The sequence below is a fragment of the Equus przewalskii genome, chromosome 23, assembly GCF_037783145.1.
Source record: "Equus przewalskii isolate Varuska chromosome 23, EquPr2, whole genome shotgun sequence".
Lineage (NCBI taxonomy): Eukaryota > Metazoa > Chordata > Mammalia > Perissodactyla > Equidae > Equus > Equus przewalskii.
Genome location: NC_091853.1, coordinates 22811598 through 22832919, shown reverse-complemented (window position 1 = coordinate 22832919; position 21322 = coordinate 22811598). Strand labels below are relative to the sequence as shown.

The following is a 21322-nucleotide window of genomic DNA, read 5'->3' as shown; positions in this document are numbered from 1 at the left end:
CGCTGAATAGGAAAGATTAGGCCAGACTATAGAGGGCCTTGAAAGTTAGGCAGAGTAATTTAACTTGAGAAAGGAAAAAGGAAGCCACTGGAGAGGAACGTCACCTGAATTGTTAGGGAAGATTATTCTGGCAATAGCAAATGGAACAAGTTAACAAAGAGCTGAGTTAAGGAGCCAACCTACAGCCTACGGCAGCAATCCAGGCAAGTGGTATTGATGACGGCTTGAACTAGAGCTTGGTTGTAGGAATGGAGGGTAGCATATGAGAGATGTTTTGAAAGAGATTATATAGAAGGGAACAAACAAAAAGGATTCAATGATTATTACAAAATTCCAAATCTGATGATTAGACAATGTTAATTCTATTTACAAAGACTGAGAATTTATGGGGATAAGCTAATTTCAGAAGAAGGATAGAAAACAGGAAGAGGTATGAAGTCCAAGAAGAACTATCCACGAGGCATTTGGAATCTGAGATACAGCAGATTTTTCATTGGAAGACTCACGTTAGAATTCTGGCTCTGCCACTTACCATCTCTGTGATCCAAGCCAATTACTGAAATCTTTGAATCTCAACTTCTTTGTAAAATGGGGTAAAGATTTATACAGAATGGCTGTTTTCAACAGAACCTCTCTGGAAAAACATACAAGAAATGAGACATTGATTGCCGTTGGGCAAAGAAGCTGAGTGGATGGCAGCACAAGTGGGAAATATTTTACTATATATCCTTTTGTAGCTTGTGACACACGAATTTACTGGCATTAAAAGAAATGAATAAAAATTTAAAATAATATATAAGCAGGGGTGACATCTATTTCTGTAAGATTAAATAGCTACTGAGAGTCAAAGCACTTTGCAACCTCTACAAGCTACTATGCTGGAGAGCAATTCAGAACGTCAGGTAAGAGGACTAGACTGCTGGAGAATGCACATACTGATGTTAGGGGAAGCCATCAGAACGGCAGAAAATAAATGGAAGGAAGCACTTAGACTCAACTCAACTCAAAGATTCAACTCTGAGGAAAAGGGGTAGTGAAGAATACAGAGAAGGTACCCTTTAGACAGTAGAAAGAATGAGTGAGAATAGTTAGGTGCCAAAGAAGCCAAGAGAAAGCGTAGGTTGAGTGTCCAATATATTCAAAGAAAAGATGATAAAGGCAGAAAAAGCCTGTGGATTTAGTATTAAGAAGAAGACTAGTGAGCTTTTAAGTACCTAAGCAAAGTGATAGGGAAAGAGATCTAAATGAAAGTGTGTTAAATAAAAAGTAGGGGATGAAGAAATAAAAGCAGGGGCCGGCCCCATGGCTGAGTGGTTAAGTTTGCGCTCCCTTCAGCAGCCCAGGGTTTCGCCGGTTCGGATCCTGGGCGAGGACATGGCACTGCTCATCAAGCTACACTGAGGCGGCATCCCACATAGCACGGCCAGAGGCACCCACATCTCGAATCTACAACTATATACTGGGGGGCTTTGGGGACAAGAATAAAAAAAAAAAGATTGGCAACAGTTGTTAGCTCAGGTGCCAATCTTTAAAAAAAAAAGGAAAAGCAGATGTAGATGTTTTTGAAGTTCAAAAGAAAGCATTTTTTAAAAAGTGATTGTGATTAGGTAATATTATAGTTTTTAGTTACTTATTCAAATACCTAGGCCATTTTCATTTATCCACTTTTTATTGCCTAAACTGTCCTGCCTTGTACTGTTAATTAGCTTGTACTTAGGAATAAAATAGTCAACCAAACAGCTCCAGAGGTTAAGGACTGTGTCCTGTATTTACATGTATTCAAAATGATGCCCTATAGAGTGCTCTGTGTATAACAGACATTTAACGTTTTGGAATAATCGAGAAGGAAAGCCAGACATTTTATATAAGATAATGATATTAGCAATTTTAAAGAAGGAAGAAGATTTTTACCATTTGAAAAACTAAACAAAATGTTAGAAAAATCTTATGATAAAATTATTTACTATGTTATCTTCTAGTTTCTGTCACTTAGCCCAGTCTTGGGTACCTAAAATGCTCTCAGTAAACACACACTGATTTAAAGGCTTGTTAATTCAAAATTAGTGAGCTTAACAGAGCACATCATGAACTTCCCCAGAGATGGCACATCAATCATATCTCCATGATGAAATCTGGTTCTGGTTCAAGTTTCTGTTTCAAGGACATTACCTACTACAAACCTGTTCGTACCAGAACCATTTTTCACATCAGTAAAAAAGGAGAAAACCGACTCTTCAAATGGAGCCCCCATCTCACTCCCCACCACCGTCTTCTTCACTGACTCTTTGCTCTGAATTTCTCTCTCCATGCTGGTTTAACTCACTGCTCAACCGAGGCTCTGTCCTGAATTACTGTTTTCTGGGTCAGTTCCTAAATAGGGGCTTCTCCTCCACCCTAGAATGGGACCGGCCACCAGGGAAGTGTTCCAGAAAGGAACATGGCAAAAAGTTTATAATCTTTAAAGCAAAGAAAAGTGTTATGTTTAAAAGTACTCTGTCAGAGACATAACAACTCTAAATTGTCTATCTTATTGTACCAACTACAAGGAAAAAGATGAAAAGAACGACTTCTCAGGCTTAAGTTGTCATTCCTTCTAGTATCAGGTAAGGTACAAATCAGAACTCACAGGAGAGAGAAAGCCAAAAATAAAATTATGTCTTTGAGAATATCCAGAACAAATAATCTTTTGCTTTGTAACACAGAGGTTACATAAATCAACCTCTTTAGATAAGACTATAACATCAGAATAGTATACACTATTAATACAGATCAGCACCAACTAAAATAGATATTTATCTTCACAAGGCATAAAAAACTCCAAAGAAAAATATAAACACATGAAAAAACATTTTTGTTCCTATGAAATTAAGTCTGTTTTTGACTACCATAATAATAACGCACTACACTTGGGCCTTGATTTAGGCCTTTCCTTCCTTCAGGTTTTTGAAACATTCAGAATGAAAGCATTTCCTTTAAACCTGGAATATTTGATTCCACATGGAAATTATAATACCTACCAACACACCAGTAAAAGTAGCAATGGAATGGACACAATTTGCACTTGAAATACCAAAACTCAAAAATCAATCAGCAGTGGTAAGACTGGCTGAGAGGGAGGAAGGAAAGAAGACAGAAAGGAAAGAGGGAGGGAGGAAGCCCTAGGAAAAAAATAATTATTCTTGGTAATTGAGAAGAAAATTCAAATTTGAAATCAACAAACTATTACTTTTAAGGGTTAAATCATTAGAACTGTTTCTCCCTGCTCTATTTCAATATTTTCAAAATATATCTAGGCTTTGAAAAAACGATTATTTGACCACATCCATTTAATTAAAATCAACATGCTCCGGTTTCAGGCACAGTAGGAGAAAATTCTTTGTGGGAGAGACGAATATTAAAAAATATATATTTTCAATTAAAAATAACCAAAGAAAAAAGCTATAGGAAAGATAAATCAGAATAAATACTCAAGGGAAGATGTGGTATAATAAAGAAACATTAGTAAGCTGTAAAATCCACAAAACAGTTAACATTTAAGTAACATTAATGTGGTTGTAAAGTTCAATGCAAATACTATGAAAAAATTTACTATGAAAAAGAAATTGTATAGCATAAAAAAGGATGATTGGTAATTAAATTCCAGATTATTTTAAAAGATGTGTGGAGGGAGGGGAATGAAGGGGAGGAAAAAAGAGAATTTAAGCCTGCTAAAATTTGCAACATTTCAACCACCATACTTTTCATTCTTAAAAGAGATACACAAGTTCTTATATTAATATATATTGAATACAGAGATAGGGAAAGTAAAAATAATGTTTAATTAGCATGTTAAAATCTTTTAATTCACTAGAGAATATAGGAACAAAGAAAATGATCAAAATAACAGGAAAGTAACAGAACAAAGGAAACAAAAAGAATGCATTATAAACAGCATAAAAGAAGACAGAAGAAGTAAATAAAAAACCTCAGTTGTATCAATAAATGTAAACAAGTTATATTATACTATTAAAAAAGATTTAGATTAAGTCCAAAGAGATAAATTTAACCATACATACGCTCTTGATAAGAATCAACCTAAATGACAGAGAAAGGTCAAGCATAAAATTGGCAAAGACCTGATCGATATATGCAAAGAAAAATAAACAAGTGGTAATATTAACAATACATAAAGAATTTGAGGCAAAAAGCTTTAAAAAAGAGAGAGAGGAGTCTCTAATTTTAATAAAAGTTCTATCTGTGGAACAAGTAGCATTAAGTTAAATTTTTAAGTTAAAATTGTTATATATAAATTGGCACGAGAAGCTAATGAGTTATCAAAATTTCTCAGATCAAAGAGAAAAAACTAATTTAAGATATAGTACACTTGAGTAATATCATTAATAAAGCAGATTCTATATAGCTTTATATTGAATAATATTATAATATTAATTATAATAATATATAATGCATAACATATATTGTATATATTTATCTATATATTATAGATAAATATATAAATAAATATAAATATATAGAATAATAGAAATAATAGAAAATATATAGAATAGAAATAAAAATATAGAAATATATTTCTATATAATTATATAGAATATATTATATAGAAAATATACCTTCTTTTCAAATCCCATGAACTATTTACAAAAAGTGATCCTATACTGGGCCACAAAGAAACTTTAAAATTAAGAATTAATAACGAAAGGTTAGCAACAACAAAAATTCCACCAACAAATATAAAAAGCTAATCAGTTCAAAAACAGAAACTTCTAGTTATAATATAAGTAACTACTAGGCATATAATGTACAACATGATGATTACAGTTAATAGTGTCTTATGATATATATGAAAGTAGTTAAGAGAGTAAATCCTAAGAGTTCTCACGATAAGGGAAAAAATTGTTTTCTTTCTTTGCTTTATCTTTTTATTCTATCTATAGGAGATGATGGATGCTAACTTAACTTACTGTGGTAATCATTTCATAATATATCTAACTCAAACCATCATGCTGTACACCCTAAACCTATACACTGATGTATGTCAATTATATTTCAATAAAACTGGAAAAAAAGAATAAAGAGAAAACATTATTTAAATTAATTCCAGGGTCAAAGAGGAAATCAAAATTGCTCTCACGGAAATTTAAGAAAAAACAAACTTTATGATACCACTAAAAACCATAAAATACTTATAGGTACGTCTACAGAATATGTGCAAGATTTGTATAGTGAAAACTAAAAACTGCTGATGAGAAATGAAGGATGAGTTCAATAAATGGAAAGTTATAGCATGTTCTGGATCAGAAAACAAAACTATTAAGATGTCAATTCTCTTCAAATTGATCTAGAGATGCAAATACCAGTCAAAATCCTAGTGGGCTTTTCTGCAGAAATTAATAAGTTCAGGGGCCAGCCCGGTGGCATAGCAGTTAAGTTTGTGCGCTCTGCTTTGGCAGCCTGGGATTCGCTGGTTCGGATTCCAGGCGTAGACCTAGCACCGCTTATCAAGCCATGCTGTGGCAGGTGCCCCACATATAAAACAGAGGAAGACAGGCACAGATGTTAGCTCGGGGCCAGTCTTCCCGAAAAGAAAGAAAGAAAGGGAAGGAAGGGAAGGAAGGGGGGGAGGGGAGGGGAGGGAGGGAAGGAAGGAAGGAAGGAAGGAAGAAATAAATTGACAAATTGATTCTAAATTTTATATGGAAAGGCAAAGGAGCTAGAATATCCAAAATAATTTCAAAGAAGAAATCCAAAGGTAGAGGAGTCACACTACCTGATTCCAAGACTTCCTTTAAAGCTACAGTAATCAAGACAGTGTACTACTGACTTAAGCACAGACACAGAGACCAAAGGAACAGGATAGAATCCAGCAATAGACCTCTATAGATAAGGTCAACCGATTTTCAACAAAGATGCTAAGGCAATCCCATGGAGAAAGGACAGTCTTTTCAACAAATGGTGCTGGAACATCTGGCTATCCAAATGCACCTTGATTCCTACCTTGTACCATTTGCAGCAGTCAACTCAAAATGGATCACAGAGAGCTAAACATAAAACCTAAAACTCTAAAATCTCTAGGAGAAAACATAAGAGAAAATCTTTGTGACCTTGAGTTAGGTAAAGATTTCCTAGAGAAAACACAAAAAACACAACCCAAAAATGAAAAAAATTGATAAACTGGATTTCATCAAAATAAAAAACTTCTGCTCTTCAAAAGATACTGTATTAAAGGCATATACTGGCAGGAAATATTTGCAAAATACACATCTGATAAAGAATTCATATTCAGAATATATAAGAACTCAAAAACAAGAAGATAATCTTAAAAAACACGTAAAAGATTAGAATAGGCCCCTCATCAAAGAAGAGATATGGATAACAAGCCTATAAGATACTCAACATCATTAGTCAGTAGGGAAACACAAACTAAAACCATGATGAGATACTAGTACAAACCTATTAAAATATGTAAAATTACAAAACCATACAATAAAAAGCGCTTGCAAGTATACATAACCAGAACTCTCATACATTGCTGGTGGGTATGTAAAATGGTACAGCCATTATGGAAAACAGTTTGGCAGGTTCTTACAAGGTTAAACACACTTACCACACAACCCAGCAATTCCACTCCTAGGTATTTATTTACCCAAGATATGTCCTACAAAGACCTGTACCATAGCAGCTTTATTTATAAGAGCCAAAAAAAGGGAAAATCCAAACGTCCATCAACTTGTGAATGGATAAACAAATGGTGGTGTGTCCATACATTGGGACCGTACTCAGCAACAAAAAGGAGTGAACTACTGCTTCATGCAACATGTATGAATATCAAAAGCATCAGGCTAAGTAAAAGAAGCCGTACCCAAAAGGCTACATACTGTATGATTCCATTTATATCCTGGAAAGGAAAATTACAGGGACAGAAATCAGATCGGTGGCAGTCAGGTGGTGGGAGAAGGACAGACTACAGACAGGCCTAAAGGAAGTTTTTGGGGTGATGACAATGTTCTATATCTCAATTGTGGTGGTTGTTACACAACTATATACATTTGTCAAAACTCATTGAACTGTATACCTAGAAAGGCTTCTGTAAATACATCATATCACAATAAATCTGACTTTAAAAAAATACATTTCAAATTAATAGCAATGAGAACACTAGAGATGATTTATGGAATATGGCCAATCTGCACTAAGACGAAAACTGATAGCCTTAAGTGCTTTCATTATTAAACAAGAAGAATAAAAATAAATGAGCCAAACTCTCGAAAAAGATAAGACAGACATGTTTCTGGCAAGTCTAATCCAGAAAAGGGGGATATAAACACAAACGCAATAATAAGAATAAAATGAAATTACAAATACAGAGACACTAAAAATTATAAAGTGTTCTTCATATTGATACTAATGAATCTGAAAAATGAATTAAATGGAAAACAAATTATCAAAACTGACTTAAGAAGAGGTAGAAAACTTTCATAGGGCAATAACAATGTAATTGGAAACATTCTCAAAACACTGTCTCTGGAAAAAGTTCCAGGTTCAGATGGACTTACGGCACTTTTTAAGCTATACCTTCAGGAGATTGAAAATTTCTGTCATAGCTCTTAACTACTCCAGAGTAAAGAAAGAGAAAGCTCACAATTCATTTTATTAAGACAGCATAATCCCCACAACACAGTCTGTTAAAGTATACAAGAAGGAAAACTGGAATAATCTTACCTTTAATATAGGTTTTTAGAACTACTCTTAAAAAAGCATTTTTATGTATATGCCAGACACCACATATTGTGTCACTCAAAATATCTTAACTATCTGGCAATCCTTTATTTCCCCAGTTTATTTGCATTTCTGTTTCTTCAAACCTTTCATTTTGCATCCTCCATTCTCACTCACACCTTATGATGTTTCTTAATTAACTAAAAAAATAAAAACAATCACAAGAGACTTTCTACAAGTTCTTATACTATGTCTACCCACCCACCTACATTAGTGCCCATATACAGTCTTCCGCTGCATAATGATATTTTGGCCAAGAATGGACAACACATACGATAGTGGTCCCATAAGATTAGTACCATATAGTCTAGAGTGTAGTAGGCTATACCGTCTAGGTTTGTGCAAGTATACTCTACAATGTTCACACAACAACAAAATCGCCTGAAGACGCATTTCGCAGAATGTATTCCCCTTGTGAAGCAATGCTTGATTGTACTACTCTGTCTTCCTTCCTGTCCCTATGTGAACTAGATAGAGCGCATCCACTTGTACACTGGATCCCTTCTAGTCTCACTTATTCACGAATTTTGCTCTATCGGGTCATTTCCATCAATATAAAATGTGCTGTACTCCTCCCACGATAAAAAAAACAAACAGCAAACAAACAATATACCCTTTAGCAGTACCATCTCAGTTCTCCGCTCCCTTTAGAGCAGAACTCCTTTAAAAACATTGTCTGTATTCACTGTCTCCTATATCTCCTGTTTTCTCCAATCACTCTTTTACCCACAATACTACAATAAAATCACTCTCATTAAGGTCACTGATGACTTCATACTGCTAAATGCAAAGGTGAATTATCAGTAATCATCTTGGAGAATACAGTGCTGCATCTCACACAGTTGATCACAGCCTTCTTCCTATAAAACAATACTATCCTGACTTATCTCCTCTCTCACTGGCTGCTTCTTATCAGGCTCCTTTGCTGGTTCTTTCTCATTTCATCACTCCCTAAATCTCTAATCCATATTCTCCCTCTAGATGACTCATCCAGTCTCATGGCTTTAAACACCACCCATAAACTGATGACTCTCATATTTCTAACTTCAGCTAGATGTATTCACTAAACTCCAGACTCATATGCCCTTGACATCGCCATTTGGATGTATGACACCATAAACTTTATATACTCAGAACTGAACTCCTGATCTTCTCTTCAAGAAATAAGCCTCCCAGGGTCTTACTCATTCCAAGTCAATCTGTTGAAGCCAAAAACCTTAGCGTCATCCTTTCTTTCTTTTATACTCTTTATATAGCCTGCCAGTAACCCATCAGTTTTGCCTTTAAAATATACCCAGAATATTACCACTTCTCACTGCTACCCCCACAACGCCCCGTTTCAGGTAACCATAGTATTTCCTAACTGGATTATTGATAATCACCTCCTAAATATTCTCCCTTCTCCTTTCCTTGAGCCTCTTCAATCCAGTCTCAACATAGCTAAACCAGAGAGAGACCTTTAGACTTAGGTTATGTCCTCTGCCTCCTAACCCCTATCTCCTGGTAACCACCATTTTACTTTCTGTTTTTGAGCATGGCCTTTTCAGATTCCATGTATAAGTGATACCATACAATATTTGTCTTTCTCTGTCTGACTTGGGGGTAGGGATCGGAGATAGCACAGATGTTGCCTAAGGGTACAAACTTGCAACAAGTAGTAAATGAGTTCCAGCAATCTAACGCACAGTATAGTGAACACAGACAACAACATTGTATTATAATTATCAAACTTGCTAAGAGACTGGAACTTGATTATACTAACCAGCAAAAAGAAATGATAATTACATAACTTGATAGCGGTGCTAATTATTGCTACAATGGCAATCATATTACAATATATCAATATATCAATGTATCAAATTAACATGTTGTACACCTTAAGTTTACACAATGTTATACGTCAAATATATTTCAATTAAAAAAAAAAGATAATGTCCTCTGCTTGAAATCTTCCAATGGCAATCCATGTCATGCAGAGTAAAAAACAAAAGTCCTTACAAAGGACTCAAGGGTCTGAATGATCTGCTCCCCATCCAACCATCTGTCTAACAGTATCTCCTACTCGTCTCCCCTTATCTAGAGTCAGATTGACCTCACACTCATGAATGCTCTCGCCTCAGGCTCTTTCTTGCTGGTCTCTGCTGGTAACGCTCCTCCTTCAGAGGCCCATGAAGTTGGTGTTCCCTCCTGTAGGTCCTTGCTTAAATGTCAACTTCTTAGTGAGGGCTCCCCTGACCACCCTATTTAAAATTGCGACCTCCATCTCCCACACTCATTAATCCTCTTTCCTGATCATAGCATTTATCACTATCTGAACTCTCTACCTAACAAAAGCAAATGCAAATCTTCTCTAGAGGAATGCACTTTCATTCGGGGCTTTTTAATTTTATTTTACTTAGGCAACATTGGCTTGTAACATTATATAAATTTCAAGTGTACATCACTATATTTTGATTTCTGTGTGGACCATTCTGGGCCTTAAAGAATTCCCACACATACCTTTCCAAGGAAAATGAGTAGCTCAAGGTAAAAAACAGCCAAGTATACAAGGAAAAAGGGTACTACATTAGAGAATCAATAGAAATAGCAGAAACAGATCTGAAAAAACTTCAGTTAGCTGGAGAGATAATTATTGAACTAAAACATATATCAGGAGAAATTATCCAGAACACAGCACAAATAGATAAAGAGATGGAAAATAAAAAGATAAGTAACATAAGGGATTAATAAAAGGGCTAACATATGTTTAACGAGAGATCCAGAAGGAAAGGAGAGAGAGACTGGCAATATCTGAAGGAATTATGGCTAACGATTTTCCAGAACTATTGAAAGACACCAATCTTATGATTCAAGAAAATCAATAACCTAGATAATTTAAGTAGAAGAAATCCATAACCAGACATTACATAGTGAAAATGCAGAACACCTAATTAAAGAGAAAAGCGTATAAGAGTACTTCTACTTCTCAGCAGTAATAACAGAAAGGAGTAGACAATAGAATCATATCCTCTATGCCTTGGTATTCTACCAGCAGAGAAAGCAGCTTTCAAGATTGAGGGTAAAATGAAGACACTTTCAGGCAAACAAAAATATTGGGAACTTCACCACACAGACAATCACTAAAGGACTTTCCAAAGGCACAAGGAAAAGTATTCCAGAGAGAAAGCCTGAGATGCAAGAAGAGCAAAGACAGTGGAAGGTCCAAATGATCACTGAGTTCATAAAACAATAATAAAACTGAGAGGAAAAGACAGAATTAAGACACATGACAACAATACATAACAGTTTGGAGGGATGTAAATGGAGTTAAAGTGTGTTCCAAGGTCTTAGTAGCAGAATTAACATAACACATATCTGAAATACAAAGACTGGGAGTAAAACGATGGCAAACAACCTACCATGTAAATACATCTGGGAGAAAGCTGAACTAGCTATATTAATATTAGACAAAATAGACTTACGCAAAAGATACATTAAAGAGAACGTAATGATATAACACGTTCACGCATTAGGAGACTTAACATTGTAAAGACCAATTTCTTACAAATTGATCTTTCTATTAAAGGCAATCCTGATCAAACTACCAATTTTTTTTTTAAGTGGAACTTGACCAGCTGCTTCCGAACTGTACAGTGAATTACCAAGGAGCAATAAAGTATGGGTATCCAGAACATATAAAGAATGACTACAAATCAACAGAAAAATAAGCAAGAGACTTGAATAGCCATGTCACAAAAGAGGAAATCCAAATGGTTAATAATAAAAAGATGTTCAACTTCTTGGGTAACCAAGAAATTACAAATTAAAATTACAACTTCTAAACTGGTAAAAATGTACAAGTCTGATAGTTCCACATGTTGACAAGGATGTGGATCAATGGGCACTCTCCTACACTGCCGTTAGGGATGTAAACTGGTTCAATCACTTTGGAAAACAGTTCGACATTATCTGGTAAAGCTGAAGATATACATATTCTATAAGTCAGCAATTTCACTCTCAGGTATACACTCTAAAGAAACTCTTTGCACATGTGCAACAGGAGACAAATAGAAGAATGTTCAAAGCAGCATTGTTTGCAAGAGCCCCATGATGGAAATAACTCATCAATAGCAAATAAACTGTGGTCTATCCACATAATGGAATACATAACAATTAAAGGGGAAAATATGCAACCATATGGATGAGCCTCACAAGTATAACATTCAGCAAAAGAATAAAACTAAATATTTTTTAGGGAGGCATATATAGATAAAACTATAAAGAATGAAGAAATAATTATCACAGAAGTCAATAGTGGTTTCCTTTGGGTAGGTTTTAAGGTTCTGATCAGGGAGGACTACGTGAGGGAAGGGGGCAGGGCTCTGTGATCTGGCAGTGTTCCATTTCTAGTCAGATGGTGGCTACATGGATTTTCACCTACAATTATTATTTAAACTATTAAATATACATTTTACGTACTTTTCTGTATGTGTGATCTCTCTCACAATAAGAAACAAATGAGAAGAAACAATACAGTGCTCTTACTGGGTTAGGTTCCCTAAAGTGACTGAGCACATTCTCTTCTTGGAAAGACAATATTGTTTAGAAGAAAAAGCACTAGAGGACAGAGATCTCCTAATTAAGTTCTTAATTAAGTCCTCTTAAAAAGCTCTCTTAAGCATATTAAGTCTCTCTGACCGCTAATTTGCTCATCTACTAAATGCAAATACTAATAACCACCCTTATCTCATGGGATATTTGTGACTATCAATCGTAATATATTGAAACTTTAGAATGCAAACAAACAAAAAACAAACACAGCAGCTTACTTGCACTAATCTGAAATTGAAAGGTTTCTGTTACATTGTAGCTATGATGATACCAAGAGATAATAAAAGCCATGAAAATAAAGGTTGAATTCTAATTTTCCATTTCACCTTAAATAGCATTTTTTTAGAAAATGGTACATCTGTTATCAGTAATGGGTAAACAAATAGGGTTCCATCTTGAGAAAAAAATAAACGTAAAACATTAATTTAACCTCAGAAATGCTATAAAAGATGTCACATTAAAAGTCGAGAGATGGATGAGATCTGCTCTTGCATTTACAAAAGAAAACTTAAAAATGGCTTTCCCTCTCTGTGAAAAGGAGAAAGATACTTTGTCAAGTTACCCATCCAGCACCTTCCTCCTAATAAATCATAGCATCAAAACTGTTCTTCCTAAATTGAGTAAAGGAGACAGGAATAAAATAAACAATTTAACTGGGTTTCTCAATTAGCCTTAGTGCTGCTATGGGAAAATTAATAAGATATTGAGAGACAAGTCTAATTCACTAAGACAAAAACTTAAACCATAGAAGTTTTATGTACTTTGCCACTTATAAAATAATTTCTGCCACAAATATCAACAATGCTCTTAGAAATTTTTCATTTTCAAACACTTAGAAGATGACAAAGATGATATAAAAATATAAAGCAAAACAATTTACTCTACTACAATGTTGTATTATTTTTCTATATAAAATATTAATGTTCAAAGTTCTACATACCTGAATGTTTTCCCTATTCCAAGTATGTGGTGTTTTATTGGCAAGTAATTTCAGATCTTGAATAGCAAGTCTCTTTACTGCTTTTCTGGGGTCATTCTTCAAATACTGCAATAGAAGCTGAATCTATAAAGGAAATGTCACTCCATGAACAACACTGTCACTGAAATTATCATTAGCGATGCAGTGTGGTTTAGTGAAACTTTCAGATTTGAGACAGGGCTCGTTTCAAATTGCAGCCCTGTCATTTATCAGCTATGTGCCCATGTTTGGATCTCTTTCTCCTCATGTATAAAAACATACTATCACCTAACTTGTAAGGTTCCAGCACAGGGCCTGGCCTTTAACATTCAATCCCTTCTTGCCTTTACTGCTAACTCCATGCTCTGCTATGTACCCCTAACCCCACCTCATTTCCCTCAAAGGCTCCTAAGAATTAGTACTATGAATATAGAGAAGGAAAAAACAAGCAAAGGGAAATTAAACTGATCTTTATCAGAGAAAGAGACTTTAGTATTATCAAAATTCATGGCTTACTTATTTTTTAGCACATAATACGCAAGTTTACTGAAGAAAAGGCAGTTTAAAGAAAATTGAAATTACCTGCTTAGGTGTATCAACCAAAGATGAAGCTGCAAGTAGAGTAAAAGTGTGCAAAGAAACAATCACCATTTTGGTGGAAGGATAGGACGTGACTAGCTGTTGCAAAAGCTGACGAGCACTGGACGCCAGAATCGCATCATGGTGCATGTGCTGTAGGATGGGGATCAACTTCAGCTTCAAGTCTACTGGTGTGGCTAAACCTAGATACAAAAGTAATTCTTAGAGACCTCTCATCATCACCCTTTATAGTATTCCAGATTTAAAAGGTATGATTCAATTAGCAAAATGACCATTTAAAAACAAATAGTATGCTAATAGTATGTTCATAATATTAAAGATAACTATAGTAAAGCTAATCAATAAGTTCAATAGTTTTTTTCCAGAAGTATTTATCATAACATTAATTTTTCAGTAATTATAAAATTACATGCTGATAGCAGAAAATGCCTTCAAAAGGCACAAGAGAAGGTAAAGTCATATTTGCTGCCTATGTCTTCTCATAGCATACCAAAAAGAAATACATATACACAGATGCTCATACATTCAATGGCTACAATTTGATTATATTTGCAATTTTAATTATTTCCTTCAACATTAAGTCAAGATCAGGACGTGAACAGACTGTGTGTGGAGTGCTTCCGAAGCTCTCTGAACTTTGGTATAGCAATGCCTTTCTTTACTGCATACACAGCAGGAATCCCTGTGAGGATTAACTCCAATGCATCTTTTCCTGTCAACATCAGAACTAAACAGACCAAAAAACTCTTTTCTTCCACAGCATGGCTTTGTGGTGATAGAGTACAAAAAACTGTCAATCATAAGGTACAGCATATATGCCAAAAGCTAATTTATACTCTGCAGATCACTGGTTTTCCCATTGTGAAATAACTGTTAGTGTGAATATACGACAGCATTTCAACTTCCAGCGGTGGCTTACATCAACAAACTCCCTTGCTAGTTGGCCTCTATTTGGGTTTGGTCAAAGCACAGAGCCCCAGGAGATGAAGAGGGAGAAAAATGAGGTCAGAGCATCTACTCCCTGGTTTTCTCTCTGCAGTGTCATATCACGCTTACGTTATTATCATTTTGATGCTTAAGGTACCAAATACATTTGGACACTGCAGACCATTCTGTCTTTGAAACTCTCTCTCAGTGGCTTCTGTCTTTTCATACTCTTCTTGGTTTTTGTCCTTTCTCTGACTGCTCCTTCTCATTCTTTGTAGTCTCCTCTTTTATCCATACTTCAATTTCTGGTATTCCTTGGGGTTAGTAATAAACGCTCTTCTCACCCAATGTACTTTCCCTGAGTGAGCTGATGTAATCCCATGGCTTCCATTATCAGCTATATGCTAAAAGACTGCTTCCCACTCCTCCCCCGTGCCCTCTGAACTTCAGATTTATATATCCCATTACCTCCTGGTTATCTCCACTGGGAGGTCTCAGAAGCATTTCATACTTAATAGAGCCCAAAGAGAACTTCTCATCTTCACCATGAAATTGTTTCTTCAAAACTTTTCCCATTTCAGTCTCTGATAACTCCATCATTACAACTCCTCAGACCTTGGAGTCTTTCTTGATTCCCTTATTTCCTCACATCCTACATTCAAACTTATTAGCAAATCTTGTTAGTTTTATCTTCAAAATATAACCCAAATGTGACTATGTCTTTCCAATTCCATTGCTACCACACTGGTCCATTTCCATGACCATCTCTTGACTGGATAATTACAAAAGTCTCCTAAATTTTCTCCCTACTTAGGCCTTTCCTCATGGCAGACTCCTGTCTCACATACCCCCCAACCCCCTTCTCTGCAAGTCTATTCTCAATCAACCCAGTAGTCAGAAGGATTCTTTGTGTGTACAGACATTTTTACTGAAGGTTTAGGGAGATTCAGAGATTCTAACTTTGGAGTAACACAAGCTTAAAATTAAATGTAAGGATATTTTATTCCTAAAACTCCCCTGCCTCTTTTGTTTCTTGGGCTCCAATCTTCCCCCACCTTGCCCCTACTCCCATTCCTGTGCTTTTCTCTCCATCTCTTTCAACTTCCTAATTCCTGTTCTTTTGCTTTAATTTTCTTACAGCTAAAACTTAAGTAACAATAATGGACCTTAACTGTGTATATTAATGGATTTCTATATATGAATATACCCATATAACCATCACCTCGATATATAGAATACTCCAGCACCCTAGGAGGCTCTCCTATTCTATGAAGATTAACCTCAATGCATCACCTGTAGGATACATTCACCTGTATAGCTAATATTACCTATTTAGAAGGATCACCTGTATAGCTGACATCAACTCCTACTATGTGCCCTCTGTTCAGATTTAGCTGGTGGAGAGCCCCAGCAGGAGATGGGAAGAAGAATGAGATCAAAGTATTTATTCCCTGGTTCCCCCTCTGCAGGGTCACATCAGGTCACATCACACTGAAGGTCAGTTTTCCAAAGTGGCCCTCCTGACATGACTCCAGGTTTCTAGTACCACTCTTCCCCTGCATACTAAAAGGGTGCAGGACTACATTATCTCTTAGAGTTTACCCTGCCCACACTTTTGTAAATGGTTTCTTCATTAAATCCTCCTTGGATTATCTTAATTCAAGTGTGACATCTGTTTTCCACTGAGATCTTATTTGATACAGCAGGCATTGAGTAAAAACCTGCTCAATGAATGAGTGATGCTTCCTTCTAATGAGAGCTTTCTGCAGGAGAGCCCTTTCCTAGTGGTGGGGAAAAAAGACAAAGGAATAAAAGGGAACAGGACAAAGCTCAACCCCTATATCTTGGTCTTCAACTGAGATTTTATTGTGGCTCCACTTCCTTTTCTGTAAAACAGACATAACAGGATTACCTCTCCAGGCCTGCCAAGTTGCACAATTCAAAGACATGCCATTTGGAAAAATACAAAGAAAGTAGTGGTCTCCAGAGTTGTGCAATGCAGTAGCCCCAGAACTCCCTTTTATGAATATTATGAGGGTAAATGGGGTTAATAATGTAAAGCATAGTATGGAAGACGAGATTTAGGAAACCAGGGCCTTGTATGCTACAGTAAGAAATTTGGCTATGATTTTATTTGCAAGTAGAAGACAACGGAGGGACAACAGAATACTGGAGAGAGAGCTACAGACCAGAATGTTCTTCCCCTAAACATCTGCCTTTCTAACTCAAACATCACTTCATTAGAAGCCTTGCTTGATCAACATACATAAAAAGAAAAGTCTCCCCTTCCACCCTGCCATCTAATCCAGGGACTGACTATGCTCTTACCTCGCTTTTCCTCCATAGCACCTGATAGGTCATATTTTTATTCGTCTGTTGCCACTCCCCTTCTTCAGCCACCAGAATGCAGGTTACACGAGGGCAAGGACTTTGTTTTGTTCTCTACTGTATCCTAAGCACCTAGAACACTTCTGGCATTTGCAAGATGCTTAATAATGAATGAATAAATGAATGAATGGCAACCAGCACATAATAAGTACTTAATAAATGTTAGCAGCTATTATTAATATAAATCCCATTAGGTAACTTCACAATACTAAATGAAGCATACATACCTTGAATCATTTCACTGATTTTGTTACAGATTCCTACAGCAAAATCCCTTTGGAAAGAGAGAACAGCAAAAACTTTAAAACAGAAAAATTAAATTTGCTTAAGTTTTCTAAGGACTTGAAACAGAACACAATCAGCACAGGAGAAACACAATACTCCAAATTGTAACTAATATTCCAGCAGCCAGGTGCCAAGGGTGGGGTAAGAAATGCAATTGCCCAAATTCCCACCAGCAATGGGCTTACACCAACACTGTTCTCATGTGGTATCAAGGAAAGGTGCTCTGGTTTACGAGTGCTGTTGCCACTGGCATCACTGAGTGACATTGTCTGAAAGATTCAAGGTCACCATCTCAATCTACATTGGTTTAGGATATATTTTTAATTAACAGTTGGTTAAATAATCAAGAAAACATATTGTGAATATTCTGAATTTTAGAAAAACAGAGCAAGTATGAAGTAGCAGAAATGCAGCAGGAAATAAGAGTAAAATCTTACTAAAAGCCAAACTACTTAAAGTCAGCCATGTTTTTTTATATTATATATGTGTAAAGTATTTTCCAATGTGCTGCACTTGATTCTGTTGCAACAGAAATACCACTGAATGTTGCAAAAGTTAATAATAACATGAATATTTGTGAAAAATATTATACAATATGTAAGGAAAGATAATACAGATAATATGATCAAACTTGGCTCATTTAGCCACAATAAATGATACATAAGACATGAAATACTTCCCCTCTGCAGTTCAATGGATGTCTACATAAAACATTTCCTGCCATTAAGATATCATTTGCCATTTTCAATTTCATTCTCTCACAAGTGGAGTTTTCCACAGGCTACACAATAAATGATTTCTTGACAGCTAATGGAACGTGTGATTGTGTATTCTTGTGTTTTCTAGAATTTTCTAAGATAGTAGGTTTACTGTATAAATGTTTTCTGAGATTAACTCAGTTTGTTCTCATTTCTTCTCCTGTGCTCTTACTATCTTTGACTGTACCTATTATAACCTTTGTAACCTCATTACCATCCAATACATCAACGTTTTGAAATCTGGCGGTTTTCCTTGTGCTTATGCAGAAACACATCAGGAAGCATACTTTGTCGTGCTTTGCAATAAAATTTTGAAAGATTTTTCTAAAATTTTATCTAAAATTGTTTCTATTTTAGTATTTAACAATACTTTATTCCAAAATAAAATAAAGTTTATTTGCAAAGTATTTTTCTTATACTTAAGAACGAATCATTGGTTTGAAAAAGAGATTAGAAGATTCATTTTCTCAACCCACAGCTGTACTGTGTAGGTCTAAAGATGCTGAAAAAGATGAAATTGACATAGCACAGAGTTTTCTAACTCAAGGAAGGGAGGAGTCTATTCTAAAAAAATGGCAAAATTGTAAATAAGAAAAACAAAAAAATACAGCTAAAGCTATCCCTCCACTTTACAGATGTTAATAATTTAGCTTATTGTGCCTTATAAAACAAAACATTTCAAAAAGTATTATACTACCAGTTTAGCTGCAGTTTCATTTTGAGACTAATAAATTAGAATTAAAAAAAAGAGACTATTTTGAAGGTAGATGTGATGTGCTCTTTAAAAGCAAAAAATTGTTTACTACAGCTTTTTAAACTAGAAATAATAAGAGGATAAGCTATCGTAATGCACTGGCCGGAGGAGAGTCCATAACAGTTGAGACCTGTGCAGCTGACAATGATGAATACCTGTTGAATGAAAAGTCAGTAAAAGAAATCAAGGCACTGCCGCTTTTCAACATTAGAGTAACTCATCAAATAAAAGATTTAGCTGCCAAGATGAAGACTGAGTTATAGGTCACCTGCAGAATTTTATTTCTGCCTTACAAATGGACAAATCTACAGACAAGGCTGCATGTGCTCTTTTGCCTGTAATTGTCTGGTATCAGCACCACCTAACCAGAGAACATCATCTTTTACGTGATGTCTAGGCAACAAAAACTATTTGCGCTGAAATTTTCAAAGTGAGTAACATTTTTTAATCTCTTGGTTTGTCCTGGAACAACGGTGTTGATATCTTCATCTCTGGTGCCAAACGGTGAGTAACACTGCTGGCACCTTAGCAAGAACTGTACCAGCAGTCACTGTATTCTTCACCACTGCGCACTCACATTAAAAAAGAAAGCAAGCCAGTTGTACTTACAAATGTCCCTGATAAAACAGCGAAAATTACTAATGATATTAAATTTCAACCCTTGAGTAATTGTCTTTTTAACATTTTCTGACAAAATGGAAAGCGCACATTAAGTACAGAGTGGTTGTCTCCAGGGAAAGCACCATGCAATCATCTGAATTATCAGACGACCTAGTGATTTTTTCATGAAACTCCATGGTTATTCAGATGCGGCTATCTGGCAGACATTTTCTCCAAAGATGAATAAAGTAAGCTTGTAACTTTAAGAAAAATAACTGGGAAAATTTTCTGCCAATCTGAGCTTCTAAGCAAAAATTAGAATTTCAAAAAACTTTACCTGTCACCATGAGCTTGACAGCTTAATGTTTAAAGACTTTCTTGATGAGATCAGTGGTGATAGTAACAAATGTGATTCTTTGATATTATACAATGAAATGGGTCAACACTTGGAAGACCTGCGTAACAGTGAACCAGTATTTTCCAAAAGACTAATGCCTAAGTTATAAAACCACACACGGATAAGAGATTCCAATGGATTTCAATGCAACATAGTACAAGTTCATTGATATGGTTTTAGAGTCCACACTGCAATTAACTATTTAGAAACCATTTGCCTAGTTACGGCATAGCATCAAAGAAAAATATTCATAATTACCTAAGAAGCCTTTAAAAATACTCCTCCCTTTTCCAATTATATAGCTATGAGAGGTTGGTTTTTCTTCATTAACCAAAATAGCATTGCAACAGAAATGGCTGAATGCAGAAACAGATGTGAGAATCTAGCCAGACATTTAAGAGATTTGCAAAAATGTAAAACAATGTCTCTCTTCTCACCAAGTTGTTTTGGAAAATAATTACTTTCATAAAGATATTTTTATGTTAATGTATTAGGAATTTGTTATTTTAAAAATGAATTAATAAATATTTTTAAAATTAAGCCATCTTAATTTCTAATATACTAAATATCAATAGCTATAATCCACATAAACAAAAAAGGCTCTTTGAGGACCTCAATAATGCTTGAAGAGTATAAAGGGATTCTGATACCAAATAGTTTGAAAACTACTACTCTAAGATATCAGCTTCACCTTCAAGAGGAAAAAGTAAGTTTCAAACGTCTTTCAAGTATAAGGCAAGAGGTATACGAGGTACATATAGATGACTTGTTCACTTTTCAGGGCACTCTTGTACTTGTTATTCTTTCTGCTTGGAATAATCTTCCTCTAGACTGCTGCCTCTTCTTCATCATTGTTTCAGCTTGAATGTCACCACTTCAGGGAGGCCTTCCCTGATCACCCTATCTAAAGCAGCTCACTTAGGTCATTAACACAAGGACAAAACTGCGTTATTTTTTTAATCACAAAATTGTTTCATTTTTTCGTAACATTAACAAGCATCTGAAACTGTTTTGTCTACGTAACAATAGGGCCTTAATCTTTTCCACCTCTATTCCTGGTGCTTAGAACAGTGTCCGGACATGATGGATATTCAATAAGTATTTCTTCATTAACTATATAACAACTTTTATAACAAGTCAAAATTTTAAAATGTTACAGGCCTTTAGGGCCAATAAACTGAAAATCAGAAGTCTGAAGTTTTCTTTTTTTTTAATCTAATAATATTTTTAAAAATTCTGAATGTCAACATTAAGAATGTATGTTAAGAATATATAGTATCATATGGTGA

At 35.3% G+C, this 21322-nt stretch overlaps 1 protein-coding gene across 1 annotated transcript in view; it reads right to left on the bottom strand.

The window, feature by feature from the left end:
- The window catches only part of INTS7 (integrator complex subunit 7), a 90918-nt gene that overhangs the window by 47853 nt on the left and 21743 nt on the right, over positions 1 to 21322 (bottom strand). The window contains exons 5-7 of the mRNA XM_008521699.2: positions 17467 to 17513; positions 13907 to 14106; positions 13307 to 13429 (exon numbers count right to left, since the gene is read on the bottom strand). Coding sequence (XP_008519921.2) covers positions 13307 to 13429; positions 13907 to 14106; positions 17467 to 17513 — 370 coding nt within the window. The remainder of the gene's footprint in view (positions 1 to 13306; positions 13430 to 13906; positions 14107 to 17466; positions 17514 to 21322) is intronic.